This window comes from Antechinus flavipes, chromosome 6 (genome assembly GCF_016432865.1).
Source record: "Antechinus flavipes isolate AdamAnt ecotype Samford, QLD, Australia chromosome 6, AdamAnt_v2, whole genome shotgun sequence".
Classification (NCBI taxonomy): domain Eukaryota; kingdom Metazoa; phylum Chordata; class Mammalia; order Dasyuromorphia; family Dasyuridae; genus Antechinus; species Antechinus flavipes.
The window spans coordinates 151,569,714-151,584,633 of NC_067403.1; the positions used below are offsets into that span (position 1 = coordinate 151,569,714).

The window sequence follows — 14,920 nt, forward strand, 5'->3', positions numbered from 1 at the left end:
CTTTCTACTTACTTGTAAGAAGAGAGGTTAATAAGGATGGTTACAATATATCCTGACTGAGGTCAGCTCTTTTTGTCTTTTTTGCCTCAGTGCCTCACATAATGCCTGGCATATAATACCCAATAATGCTTCTTTTTATTTTTCAAAATACATGAAAAGATAATTTTTCAACATTCATCCTTGCAAAACCTTGTGTTGAAAATTTTCCTCCCTCCCTTCCCACCACCTCCTCCCCTACACAAGTAATCCAATATAAGTTAAACATGAGCAATTCTTCTAACCATATTTCCACATTTATGATGCTGCACAAGAAAAATAAGATCAAAAGGAGGGAAAAAGAGAAGAAAAAAACAAGCAACTAAACAACAGCAAAAAAATGAAAATTGTTGTGATCCACATTCAGTCCCCATTGTCCTCTCTCTAGATGCAGATGACTCTCTCCATCACAAATCTACAATAAATGTTCTTGATTGCTTGCTTGCTGTATTGGAGCATATGGGAACAACATAAAACACAGATGAAATGATTATTCACATAAACTTGGTTTGGGACATTGAATCTTCCTTATGATGGAACAGGAATTTCTTTTAACATTCACTTGTACCTCAATGAGTAGAGTTTCTAGAGGAATGAGTGTAGTTAGGCACTTTTTCTGCTACTTACACTCTTGTTGTAGTTTATCTTTTGTACTCGAAGAGGACCATGACATCAGGGAGGTAATGCCATGATATGCAAGTGAGTTGGATTTAAGGGAGGGTCACCTGCCTCAATTTCCCCTCCAGAGCCATCAGGGTCTGGTGGCGAGATATAGCTCAATATGACCGGAGATGGTCCTGGATATAATGGGAAATCTGGGACTTTTTAAACTAAGGTCTTCCACAGATCTCAGTCTGACTGAGGCCGTGCCCAATTTAGGGCACTGATAAGTGATTTGCCCAGAGGCACACAGCCAGCCTAAGTTTAGGGCAGAAATAAAATTCAATCAGATGCTGGTAAATGCATGTGTAGTCACTACTTTTTAAGCAGCTAGGTGGCACTGTGGGTAGACTTCCAGACTCGGTGTTGGTCAGTTCACTACGTCCTCTTCATCTTCCTTGTACCTCACGATATTGAGGGGGATGAGACTCTATATTCATGGAGTCGTTGAATATTAGCCCTGGAAATAAACTTAGAGATCTTCTAGTCCAATCCTTTTATTCATTTACAAATGACTTGCCCAAGATCCCAGAACAAATTAGTGACAAAACCAGCCACTGAATCCAGATCTCTTGACTTCCAATTCACTGCCCTTTCATTTTGCATCATATTGCATTTCCATTCATATGGAATTGCAGAAATACTAACAGAAGAACCTAATGGAATAACTGATAACATGGCCATCATTGCATTATTGGGACTTAGTATTTGAATCCAAAGATAGCGATATGAGGGTTGATTTTATTTTTAATAGTCAAGGGGTAAAAGCTAGGTGAGGCAGTAGAGAGGGTACTGGCTCTGGAGTCAGGAGAACCTGAGTACAAATCCTGCTTTAGATGGAACTTAATAGCTGGTGATCCTGATTATTTAACTACTTGCTTCAATAAAAAAAAAAAAAGTAATAGTTTGTACATATCTGTAGTTTGTAACAGTGGTGTCAAACTCAAAAAGAAAGAAGGACATTAAACTATATATGAGGATCCTTGTGAGTTATATATTGACCTGGAAAGCTTATATCTATGCTTTATTGTATTTTTTCTTATATTGTTGAATATTTTCCATTTCAGTTTTAATCTGGTTTAGCAATACCAGGCAATGATGCAACAATAACGCAGACCATGTGGTTTATACTTCTGCTATATAGCTCCCTACTGCATTCAAGGAGACTTAACTCTCACGCCAAGTATTCCACCAGGCAACACAGTCATTCAGTTCAGTAATTATCTAAGTATATGATCTCTGGTCTGTAGATCCTCAAGGAGTATTTAGATAGATTTCAAGGAATTGGGAAACTTAAATGGGAACTAACTTCTAATTGAAATTGAGCATCCCCATCCATTATGAATGATGTAGGTAAGGGGTGTAGTGGTAAATATTTAACTGATTTCTCTAAAAAAAAATTACTAATACATTTTTAAGTTTAATCTTCATTATTAATGTTTTCTTCACATTTTCTTGGGTCTAGATAATTTTTTAAAAACTTAATAAATTATTTTGTAGTCTTTGCTTATTTTCAAGATGAAATACACACACTGAAAATTTAACAATTGTCTCTCATAATACAAATTGATTCTAGAACACACCTAGATATAGGCAACAACATTATTCTGAGAAGGAATCTATAGTCGTTATGGATTATCAAAAGGATCCATCTCTCTCTCTCTCTCTCTCTCTCTCTCTCTCTCTCTCTCTCACACACACACACACACACACACACACACACACACACACACGGTAAAGTACCTCTGTTGAATAATTCTGAAACCAAATTTAACTTCAGAGGCAAATCAGCTTCTAGAAGCAGAGCAGAAAATGAAGTAAAACTTGTAGCTATATTTCCTAAGCTTCTGGTCCCTAATTTCCCTTTTAGTCTTTTCACCCCTTCTTCTATCCCCTGTCAACTCTTACCCCTTATCTCAGGGTTGCAGCCAAGCCTAAAGTTGACTTGGTTTGACTGTCTTGTGTGTTGAAGTTTCCTTTTCCATTGGTCTGGTGTACTAACTCCTCTTTCTAAAACATGAGACCTCACTGAGTTAATAGTGTTTCAACAATCAGATTAAGAAAACCTCTCCTCTGGGGTTACAGAAATGAGAAGTTGTATTATGAATTGGCATTTTGCCTATTTTTCATTTCAGTCTAAATCTAACCCCAGCCGCATAAATTAGAAGCAGATCAGCCCCACTACTTTGCTCTCAATTTACAATCTTCTTCCTAGAAGCAAGGAGTTCATTCATACTTCCTTTACTGAGTTAAATTAAAAATGTTTTAAGAATAAAGTTTTGGAATCCATTTTAAAGATAAGGAAAACCAAAATTGAGGTCCTGGAGGAATTTGGAACATCTGGGCTATCCTGGTCCTAGGTCTTCAGGACCATGGACACTGGGAGGTCAGGCAAAGCTTTCCCAAATTTAAACCTCATCTTCCAAAGGCATTCATTTATTTACCAAAACAGAACATTTTTTTTCAGCACCTACTATGTAGGATACATAGTGAATAAAATACTATCCTGGTCCTTTGTAATCTAAAAGGAAATAATCCCATTTACATAAAATCTCTAAAAATTTCAGTGTTTTGGGGATACAGAGCTCATCAAGTATGGCTCATTGTTTTATAATGCCAAATAGTGCCATCACTATGGCCATATTTTTCAGTCTGGCCCAGAAATTCCTAGCTTGTACCTTTAAGGAGGTTTCTTTTTTTAAACCATTGGCACTATGCCAGTCACTCAGGTTCATAATCTTGGAAAAACTCCTGCTGTTTATTCTTTTTCACATTCTCCCCAGGTCTCTAAGCCTAAACATGCAATCTGTTTCCTTTTCCTTACTTATATGGCTACCATCCTTATTTAGGCCTTCTCTACTTCTTGTCTGGACTATGCTCTAACATCCTAATTCAATATTACTTCTCCAATCCATCCTCCAAATTCATCTTCTTAAAGCATGAGTAGATATGCTAATCTTCTACTATTATATCCCACTGATACCAGAATAAAATAGAACTTCCTCAATTTGTCATTTAATTCTTAAATTGAATTTTCTATATTATGAACAATACCTTAAGGCCCTTATACCTGCTACCCTTTCCTTAACCCTGATCAACCCTCTTTTCATATTTTTACATATCATCTTCTCCCATCAGATTGCGCATTCCTTGAGGATAGCAATTATCATTTGCCTTTCTTTTTATACTTAGTACAATGCCTAGTACATAGTAGGCATTTAATAAATGTTTATTGATCACATTTATTGATATGTTCATCTCAATCTGAAACTCTTTTCCTCTCTAAAAATATAGAATAAGATCCTATATTCTGTATTTTAGGCACACGTTTGCCAGAAACAATATATATAAATTTTGATTAAATTAATTCTAACCATCTCTGCTTTAAAGAGAAGAGGTTCAAAAAAGAGCAGCTACCTCTACTGCTAAAAATTGAACACAAGCCCATTCTGGAGTAAAAAATTTATAGCATTCCAAAAACTCACAAAATTTCCATCAAAATTAAACAGAATTCCAAAGTTTAACTAAGTTTGTTTCATCAAATAGAACAAGGAAAATTACTTTTGGCACACCCATGAAGCATTATATTCCTAAAACCTTTCAATCCTTTTTCAATCTCTCTCTTCAAGGATGCTCCTTTCTAGTTTAAAAAAGATAAACTCAAGAGATATTTCCATTAATCTGAAGTAATCAAAGACGTCATTCTTTCCTTAATCACATCATTACCCTAAACCAATATGAAGTATTCTATCAAAAGGGAAAACAGGGTTTCTCCCTGAATGCATATGCATTAAGCTTATGGAAAGAAAGTAATTATTTTCTTCCCCTACCAAAAGCCTAATCATCTAATATATTGTTTCAGAATTGGGATTTTTCATCCAAGAGTAACCAATTTAAACTAATAATCACTGTAATAACATAAGTGTAACCTAAAGAAAATAGGTGGCCTCCAATATATTTCTATAGAGACATGCTTCATCATTAGTTTTTTGAAGCCATGATAAGTCACTATTTTAATCAAGATTCTTAAGTCTTTTTGACATTGCTTCACAATGTTAAAATACCATATTGTAGTCACTCTTTTCACTGCTCACTCCAATCACTTTAAATTTGAATCATTTTAAATAAAAGTCTTTCCAAGTGTCTCTAAAATCCCTTTCATTGTTTCTTCTGATTCAACAACATTCCATTTTTCTTTTTTCTTTCTTTATGAGACAATTAGAGTTAAGTGACATACCCAGGGTCACAAAGCTAGGAAGTGTTAAGTGTCTGAGGCCATATTTGAACTCAGGTCCTCCTACCTTCAGGACTGGTGCTCTATTCACTGCGCTACCTAGCTGCCCTCCATTACATTCTTATAATTTATTTAACCATTCCTCAACTGATGAGTAGTCCTTTAGTTTTAGGTCTTTATTACAATTTTTAAAAATACTACTTTTTTTTTTTTTTTTTTTTTTTTGCATATATAGGTGTTTCTCTTTTTCTTTGACCTCTTTTGGAGCATAGGCCTAGTTATGGTAATATTTGGTCAAAGCCTATACATAATTTAGTGTATTTGGAGATATAGTTCCAAACTGCTCTCCAGACTGGTAGGAGAAATTCATAGTTTCATCACAGTGGATTAATATATCTATTTTCCCTTAGGCCCTCCAACAATTGTTATTTTCTTTTTCTGTGATCTTTATTAATTTGAGGAGTATAAGGCAGAACTTCTAAATTATTTTAATTTTAATTTCTTTTAATATTAATCTGAAGCATTTTTTCATATTGTTGATAGCTTGCACTTCTTTTTTTTAAGTGGTTTGATCTATTGAGGGATCACTCTCTCTTCTTCATTTACATCAATTTTCAAATATCTTGTACTTCAAATTGCTTATCAGAGAAATTTGTGAAATAGGTTTTCTTTTCCCCCAATTAACTTCTGGGGGAGTTCTAACTCCTCTAAAAATCTAACTGCACTGATTTTGTTTGGGCAAAACCTTTTCAATTTTATATAATCAAAATTTTCTTTTTTGTCTCTTATGATTTATCTCTAGTACCTCATTTGGCTTAGAACTCTTCCCCTATCCATAATTGTAAACAATATTTCTTTTTTTCTTTTTCAAATAGTTTATGCTGAGATATTTTACATCTAGGTTATGTATCCATTTGGATTTTATAGGGGCATGTGTTACAAGAGTTTAAATCTAATTTTTGTCAGACTGTTTTTTAGGTTTCTATCAGTTTTCGCTGCACATGAGTTCTTACCCTGGTGGTTAGTATCCTTGGATTTATTGAATACTGTGTGACTACAATGTATCGCTTCTGGGTCTAAATTATATAATCGTTTTCACTGACCAACTTTTTAATTCTGGCTAGTGCTAAATAATTTTGATTTATACTGCTTAGTTATATAGTTTAAGACATTAGATCTCATTTTTTTTTATTACTACCCTTGAGATTCTTGATTTATTGTTCCTGTAGATTAATTTTGTTTTGATTTTTGTCTAGTTCTATAAAATAACTCTTTGGTACATTAATTAGTGTGATGTTCCATAAATTAATTTAGACAATATTCTCATTTTTATTATATTGACATGGCCAAATATTGATCAATCAATAGCTTTCCTACTATTTGCATATTTAAGCAAGAGTGTTTTGTCATCATGTTCCTTTTCTGTATATATCTTAGCTGGTGAACATCATAACAACAATAATAATAATGCTAGCAGCCACAAAATTTATATAATGCTTGTGTATGGCAGGCTCTGTGGTAAGGGCTTTACAAATATAATCACATTTGATCTTTACAACAACCCTGGGAACTAGATTATATTATCTCCATTTTACAGTTGAGGAAACTGAGACAAACAATTTAAGTGATTTAATGCCCAATGTCACACAGGTAATAAGTTTCTGAAGCCAAATTTGAAATCGTCTTCCTGATTCTCTCTCAGGACTCTGTCCTACACTATCTACTTGCCTAATATCTGACTTCTCAATATTTTATAGATCAGTAGTTGTTTGTAATATAATTTCTTTTTAATCTCTCTTCTCGGATTTTATTGGTAATAAACAGTATAATGATTTTTGTAAATTTATTATATATTTTTATCATTATTATTGCATGTCCTAGAATTATTAATTGTTTTAATTTGCTTTTGATGAAACGTTTGTCAGGAGATTCTTAACCTTTTTGGGCAGTCTGGTGAAACTTATGGATGCCTCAGAATGAAGCTCATTTATTGATTGCGCCTGAGCTCGTAGATATTTTTTTTTAAGTTTAAAAAAAAAGGGCCAGAATTAAGTCATCCCCATCTGAAGGTTTCTTCTTAGTTATGTGTATTATAGACCATTCTCTATTCTTTCCAAATGAAACATACTAGTAACAGTTTCTTCACTTGGATTATTCCTTTGACCTCCAACAGATTTTGCCTGATCCAAACCAGACTTTTCACAGCCGCTAAAGTAATCTTCCTATGGCACAGGTCCAAGCGTGTCACTTCCCTGCTCAAAACCTTCTGGACAGTCCCCTGGTCTACTCTAGTCAAGCATTCAATAGGTTTTATTAATATTTACTAAGTGCCAAGCAATGTGCTCTATATACAAAAATAGACAAAAAATAGTTTCTTCAAGGAACTCATATTCTAATGGGAAGATGAAATGCAAACAAATACGCATATAGAAGATATGTTCACGTAGTCTAGAGTGATCTCAGAGAGAAGGCACACTAGCAATGGGGAATGGGGGTAAGAATTGAAAAAGATTCTGGGAAAAAAGAGCATCGGAACAGAAGCTTGAAGGACTGAAGGAATACAAATCCCTTTGCTAAGTATTTAAGATTCCCTCCCACTCACCCACAATCTGACTCTCCCCTACATTTCTAATAGTATTCTGCCCTTCATTTACTCTACATTTCAAACACACTATACTTACCAGAACTCTACCCTACTTCTTATCCCACTATTCTCCCAAACTTAGAATGCAAGTTCCCCATTTCTGTGGCTCAGAATCCTTGTCTTCCTTCAAGGCTCAATTCAAGTGTCAAAATGTCTGTGAAGGATCCTAAGCAGCCATATCTCTTGAATAGAATTTGTGGTATTTAGGGGGGGCAGATAACAATAGAAAATGATAATGATTATAAATAGCATTTATTCAACTCTTGAAGATTTGCAAGAGGCTTTACAAATATATCTCATTTTATCCCTATAACCACTCTGGAAGGCAGGAGTGATTATTAGCCTCATTTTATAGATGAGGAAAATGAGGTACAGATTAAGTAACTTGTTTGAATCACACATATAACAAATGTCTGATGTAGGATATGACCTTCAGGATTCTAGTTACTGCACCATCTAGCTGCTTATAAATATGAAATTTTCCTGCAAGTAAAAATGGAGGAAAAAAATGGATATGTGTAATGTCCCTACTCATTTCATGTTCACTTGATCAAAACAAATGTATATAGTTAAGAAATGGGAATGAAGGGAAGAGAGATTTGATATATGATTTAACTGATCAGAGATTAATGCATAATGTATTAAAGTTCTTAGTATAAAACTGAAATGAATTCAGAGTACTGCAATAAATATTTCTGAAATACATATTGTTACTCTACCTAGTTTTAGCAAAATCCTAAAAAAAAATTTTTTTAAAAGCCCCAAGCACAGCCTTCTAGTTAGCTCTTAAGCCTGTCCTTCTGGCAAAGTTACACGATCCTCTATATTCCCTTCAATTTAGGCACCTTGATTGTCCTGAAACATCCCTATCCGTGCCAAGTAGAAGAGCCATCCATCTACGAATCAGTCAGAGTTCACACAGCAATGCAGACGGGAAGGACAGAAAGTGACCTGGTACCCACAGCTCCTTCTGTAAGTAATTATGCTGAACAGAAGCTAATTTGGAGGGTGGGGAGAGTGGAGGGAGGGAGGGAGAGACAGACAGATAGACACAGACACAGACACACACACACACACAAAGAAAGAGACAGACAGAGATACAGAGAGAGACAGACAGACAGACAGACACACACACACACACAGACAGAGACAGAGAGACAAAAGACACAGAGAGAGAGACAGACACACACACGGACAGAGAGAGAGACAGAGACAGACAGACAGACAGAGATACAGAGAGACAGAGACAGAAACAAAGAAAGAAGAGAAACAGACAGAAAGAAAAAGAGAGACAGACAGAAAAAGAGAGGCGGGGGAGGGGGTCATCAACCCAAAAGCACTCTGGGATGAGTTTCTGTGTTTCTTGAATTGAGAGGCTGTGAGATACAGTGAATAGAAGACTAGTCTCTGTATCAGCAAGAGTTGCTTCTGATACAAATTGATTGTTTGACCCTAGGCAAGTCACCTGATTTCTCAATGCCCCAGGGATGCTTCTAAGATTAAGTTGCAAAGCAGATGCCAATTTGTTTTGATAGAAAAGTTTCTGTCTCCTAATGGGTTCACAGATACAGACCAGTCAATTAGATAACTACCGTCTATTAACTCTATGCAGTGTTAGGTTCTGTGCTAAGTATTAGGGAGACAAACCAAAAGACAATCCTCATTGTCAAGGAGTTCAAGGTCTAAAGAAGCAAACTTGTTGGTAAAGAGTCTTTTACACATGGATGAAATTCCCACTCATGGCTACAAAGCTATAGTAGATGAGAAACAAGGATCCAATCTGATCCACTGTTCCATTTCATTTGAGCCAAAGAAAGTACGGGAACAAATATAGATTGCTTACAGGCATCCTTTCAACTTCTTATGAAGAACTTTTAAATGTGAGCAGGCTGTCATCTTTATGGTGCTGTTGGTAAAAGGAAGCTAGTTGGTGGGATGCATGCCCTGTAAGTCTGTTGTAGGTGATAGATAGAAAACCATGTGATATTACTTTTATTCTCCTGTTTTACTGAATTATGAAATAAATTATCCAAACAAAAATTTTGTACATATAGGGAAAAACAAAACCCTGAATAATCGTTCTGCTTAACAGGATTTATTGTACTTCTAGCCCATCCAGGGAATATCCTTTAAATTTCTATTCAGTGTGAAACAGGAGCTAGTGACCACCAGGATGCCTGGCCTTCTGTCCCATCCACACTGGCAATCCCCCACTCTCTTACTCACTCGAGGATTCCAGTCTTACTGTGAAGAATATTGAAACAACTGGTGCCAGTGTCTCTACTGGACTTATATCCCAAAGAGATCATAAAGGAGAGAAAGAGACCCACATGTGCAAAAATGTTTGTTTGTGGCAGTCCTTTTTGTAGTGGCTAGAAACTGGAAACTGAGTGGATGCCCATCAGTTGGAGAATGACTGAATAATTTATGGTATATGAATGTTATGGAATATTATTGTTCTGTAAGAAATGACCAGCAGGATGAATACAGAGAGGCCTGGGGAGATGTACATGGACTGATGCTGAGTGAAATGAGCAGAACCAGAAGATCATTATACACGGCAACAAGAAGAGCATACGATGATCAATTTTGATAGACATGGCTCTTTCCAACAGTGAGATGATTGATGCTAGTTCCAATCATCTTGTGATAAAAAGAGCCATTTGCACCTAGAGAGAGGACTGTGGGAACTGAGTGTGGATCTCAACATAGCATTTTTACTTTTTTAAATTGTTTGCTTACTTTTTGTTTTCTCTTTCATTTTCCTTTTTGATCTGATTTTTCTTGTGCAGCATGATAATTGTGGAACTATGTATAGAAGAACTGTACATGTTTAACATATTAGATTACTTGCCATCTAGGAGAGGGAGTGGAGGGAAGAGAAAGAAAAAAAAATTTGGAACACAAGGTTTTATAAAAGTGAATGTTGAAAATTATCTATTTTAAAAAGAAAAAGCTTTAATCAAAAAAGAAAAAGAAAGAAAAGAAACAACTGGTACATGTGATTGCTGAAGCACTGGGTTCTCTTAAAAAAAAAAATGTGGAGTGCCTAAGAGGTAATACAGAGCTTAGTCTTAGAATCCCCTAAAGGAAAAAGCAAGATTCAAAAAGATTTTTTAAAAATGTGCCTGAGGCACATTTTAAGACCAAGAGACTGTGATCCAAAGCAATTATGGCACTTCATGATGCACAGGTAACTTCTGAGGCCTTGAGAAGAGATGAGTTTCAAGACTTAAACGAAAAATCCAATACTCCTCTAGAATAGAAAGGAGATATAAGGGTAGATTTTATGCCTCTGGTTTCAATAACTTCTTGCTTCTTTCCTAGCTGGGCACTAAAGAAGGATACCTAACGAAACAAGGAGGTCTAGTGAAGGTAAGAGCTGGTTTTATAAGTGATACCCAAAGAGACAGTAATTAAGCAGATGACATAGAGTTCAACAAGATTTCTAAATTTGACATTTGTGACTCTGTTCCTGTATATTCAATGGACCATTCTGCTTTCATTATTATGCATACATGTTACATATAATACACTACATTATATATTATATTACATCATAACAGCTAACATCACATTGTTATATATCATATCACATTATGTGCATGATATAATGTTATATATAGTTATTTATATTTAAACACCCATAGATGTATGTCACTTAATGTTTCAGATCAGGTGGGGAATAGTATTGCTAGAGTGAGTTTCTCAATTAGAAGTTCCCTATATCAGAGAAATCACAGGTCAGGCCTAAAATTAATTAATTGATTAATTAACAAAGCCATCGCATCAGTGCCTTTTGACAGCTAATTATTCAAAAGTAGGAAAATAACTTTAGAGTTTCAAGGGAAATACCTACAAAGAAGTTTATGATTTGCTACCAAGGTGCTTTATAACAGGCTCATTGAGAGGGAGGGTAGCAAATTTATTCTAGAAAAATTTCTAGAAAGTTCCCTTTGCCTAATTTTCAACATCTTGTTATAAAATTTCAGCTTGTACAAATTCAGTTTTTTTAAAAAGAGGTTTAAAATTCTAGTAGGTTTATTTAGCAATGACAGCTTGTCTAAGAAATACTGGAAAATGGAATATAATATTGGATTAGATTGACTGTCCTCATTTAATGGGCTTGTCCTTTTCAGTTTTCACCTTCATGTTCCAAGAAAATGTCTATGGACAAGTAATTAACTCATTTTGTCCGATTTTAAGTTGAGACATGAATTATTGTCTGGGAATTGTTCTGTGTGAAATTGAAAAAAAATTTTTCTTCTATGGGGCTTTGTAGCCAAGAATATCTCACACAATAAGGAATCAGTACAAAGTAGAAGGTAGAATCAGGCCTAGATTTTATCCCACCTCACACAATTTGCTCTTCTTTCTGTGATTTTTCTTAGAAAAGAGATGGGTGGGAATAATGTATCTAATTTTTATACATTTCAATACCACTTTCTACTTAATACAGCAGAAAAATGCCACCATGACTTAAGCTACTTTGAGAGTCAAGGTAGCTTGATATACTTTAAACTATTGACAATAACATTTTAAAAGTGTATTTTTAGTTTGTGCTTTTAAGTTCAACAATTTATTTTTGAAAAGTAATTTCAATGTTTATTCAACACTGCATTTGATCTGGAAAAGATATGTATAAATTTGCAGATAGGTTTTTTTTTGGCATGTTGACCATTATAGATTTATTATATGGTTGGATGTTAATTACATACTGAGAGAATTAGTAATTCAGTTGTGTGGGTTTTCTATCTATAAGTAACTAATAGTTTCTACCATAGGTTACTAAGGCTGAAAAACATTCATTATGTAGTATCTACTCATCCCACTGATGGCATGTATATTGTGGGATATATCCAGAGTTTATGAAAGGAAATCTCCTTTTCCTTTTCCTTTTCTTCTTCCTCCTCTTTTTTTTTTTTTTTTAATATGGTATTTCATGAAATGCCTTTGATATATAGTGTGTCCTCCTAAAAGCAAGTATATAACTGAGAGCTCATGAGCTATGGTTTTGAGTTCTTTGAACTCAGGGTGACCTTGTATATGAAAATCCGGTATGCACATGAGACAGGACCCTCAGTTCTATGAACTAGTTCCCATTTGAAAACCCTCTCAATAATTTTTCTCTGAAGCAATTCTTTTTTAGTCCTCTGCTAGATTTTTTTAAACAAAGAAAATACTTTAGTTCAAATATTTTTTATTCAAAAATCTACATATTTTCTTTCTTGTTCCTCCATCTTCTCCCTCATTCTAGACTTGGAAAACCAGGTGGTTCACTTTGCAAAGGAATGAACTGAAATACTTCAAAGACCAAATGGTGAGTAGTAGATTGCAATGTAGTATCATTTGAAAAAAAACAGAGCCCAGAAGAAAACAAGACCTCTGAAATCCCTTAAATTTTTATTATTCTACCTGAAATGCCCAAGGCATAACTGATACTATGATTCTACTGAGCAGAGCTGGTCAGGTTTTTTTTAGCCTATTGTTTGGGGATTACACAGAATGAAGCAATATGGGAATTATACAGAACAGCTTGGTCTAATCTGACATTAAATCTAACTCCCTCATTTTACAGGTAACAAGTATGATATTGTGAGATAATATTGTAAAGCACTTAGATGAGTGCCCGAAACATAGTAGGTACTTAATATATACATTCTTCTCATTTTCTTCCTCCTTTTTGTTATTGTTTTCTGAGTGTCCAAAGACCTGGGTGCACTCTCCAGTCCTGTCACTAAATAGTTGTAGGGTTTTGGGGGACAAGAAGTTTCACATCTCTGGTTTTCAATTTCTTCATCTGTAAAATGAAGGAGTTGGGCTAGATGGCCCTCATGTCCTAGATCTTATAATGTCTACACTCCCATTTCTTCATCATAACTTAAGGATAAAAGCTCCTATATTTACTCCACAGGATTGTTGGGAAGAGCAAATGAAAACCAACAGAGACGGAAACTAAGATGCTACATTACAAAGCATCAAAGATTTGTGTTATCATTTGTCCAGCTCATACATCTACAGCTATTTCATGTCTCCTCTCTTCCCCCAGGAGATAGAACCCTAAAAGATTACAGCTGAAAGAAATAGCAGAGTCCATCCTGTTCATTTTACTGATAAGACATTTTCTATAGCAAATCTTTTCTGATACCCCTAACAGTTTTGTCTCCCTCCTCAATTATCATGTATATATTAATCTGATTATATGTTGTATTCTTACCACTTCCATATATTTATATTTTTAAAAGATATTTAGAAGTTTCTTTGAAGGCAGGGACTGTTTTTCGTCCTTTTGTCTTTGTATGCTTAGTGCCTAGGTTCACAGGTTTGGGTTGGGACAGGTTGGATGAGGAAACTGAGACCCATAAACATTCAAACACTCTAGGTTACAGTTAGTAGGTAGAACCCTCTCATGATTCTCATTCTTCTTCCATGAGACATACAATGTCTGAGTCAAAAGCTGTGGGGAAAATGTGGCTGTCTCTAACATGTAAAAAACAAAAAACAAAAATCCCTTCCATATGAAATTGAAGTGGGAAATACAAATTCATCTTTCTTTGATGCTCAGAATCTTGAGGATTTAAAAACCTTTAGCATGGAATTCCTCCAAATAAAATGTACTTCCTTATTTCAGTCCTCATTGGTGGAAGTAAAAGCTGTCATGGTCATCTTGGGAAGGGCTTACTGAGGAATACGAGTAATGGATAGGCTCCAAGAGTCTTCACATCCAAACATGATATTGTATCTCATTTTCCAGACACCAGAGCCAATTCGAACACTAGATCTAACAGAATGTTCAGCTGTGCAGTTTGATTACACACAGGAAAAAGTCAACTGTTTCTGGTAAGTTGTGATAAAAAGAGAAAATCCTTGCCCATTCCTTTTTCCTGAAAAAGAATAAAAGACCACACAATATGCATTGCCATCTCAATGTGTTAAAAGATTTTATGACCTGAGGGTCTTAAACTCAGTGGCCTTATGAAAAGCTCCTAATCTGTAATGTTTAGAAAACCAGAAGACCTATGAAAATATCCAAGAAGGGAATCCTGGTTTTCTCATTTTTAACTACACACCTATCATTTTCCCTCCTAACACTAAACATAGCAAGTATGCTAAACATACTTGCTGCTAAACACATTTAATCTCTTGTGTTGAACATTCAAAACCTTTCCCATTCAGGCTCCAGTCTGCTTTTCCAGACTTATTACACATTCATTCACCTATACAGTGAAATTGACCTTCTTGCTCTTTCTGATACACAGCAATCCCAACTCTATCTCTCTGGGCATTTGATATATGATTTCCTCACCTTCACCTTTAGGATCTTCAAAGTTTAGTTCAACTATGAA

The 14,920-nt window shown here is 35.1% G+C and overlaps 2 protein-coding genes across 2 annotated transcripts in view; one reads left to right on the forward strand and one right to left on the reverse strand.

Annotated features, from left to right (window-relative positions):
* Nucleotides 1-14,920, forward strand: part of DAPP1 (dual adaptor of phosphotyrosine and 3-phosphoinositides 1) — a 58,797-nt gene that overhangs the window by 39,828 nt on the left and 4,049 nt on the right. The window contains exons 4-7 of the mRNA XM_051965241.1: nucleotides 8,416-8,546; nucleotides 10,902-10,949; nucleotides 12,832-12,894; nucleotides 14,329-14,414. Of these exons, the coding sequence (XP_051821201.1) occupies nucleotides 8,416-8,546; nucleotides 10,902-10,949; nucleotides 12,832-12,894; nucleotides 14,329-14,414 (328 nt within the window). The remainder of the gene's footprint in view (nucleotides 1-8,415; nucleotides 8,547-10,901; nucleotides 10,950-12,831; nucleotides 12,895-14,328; nucleotides 14,415-14,920) is intronic.
* Nucleotides 1-14,920, reverse strand: part of LAMTOR3 (late endosomal/lysosomal adaptor, MAPK and MTOR activator 3) — a 43,680-nt gene that overhangs the window by 4,175 nt on the left and 24,585 nt on the right. The gene's annotated exons all lie outside the window — the stretch shown is intronic.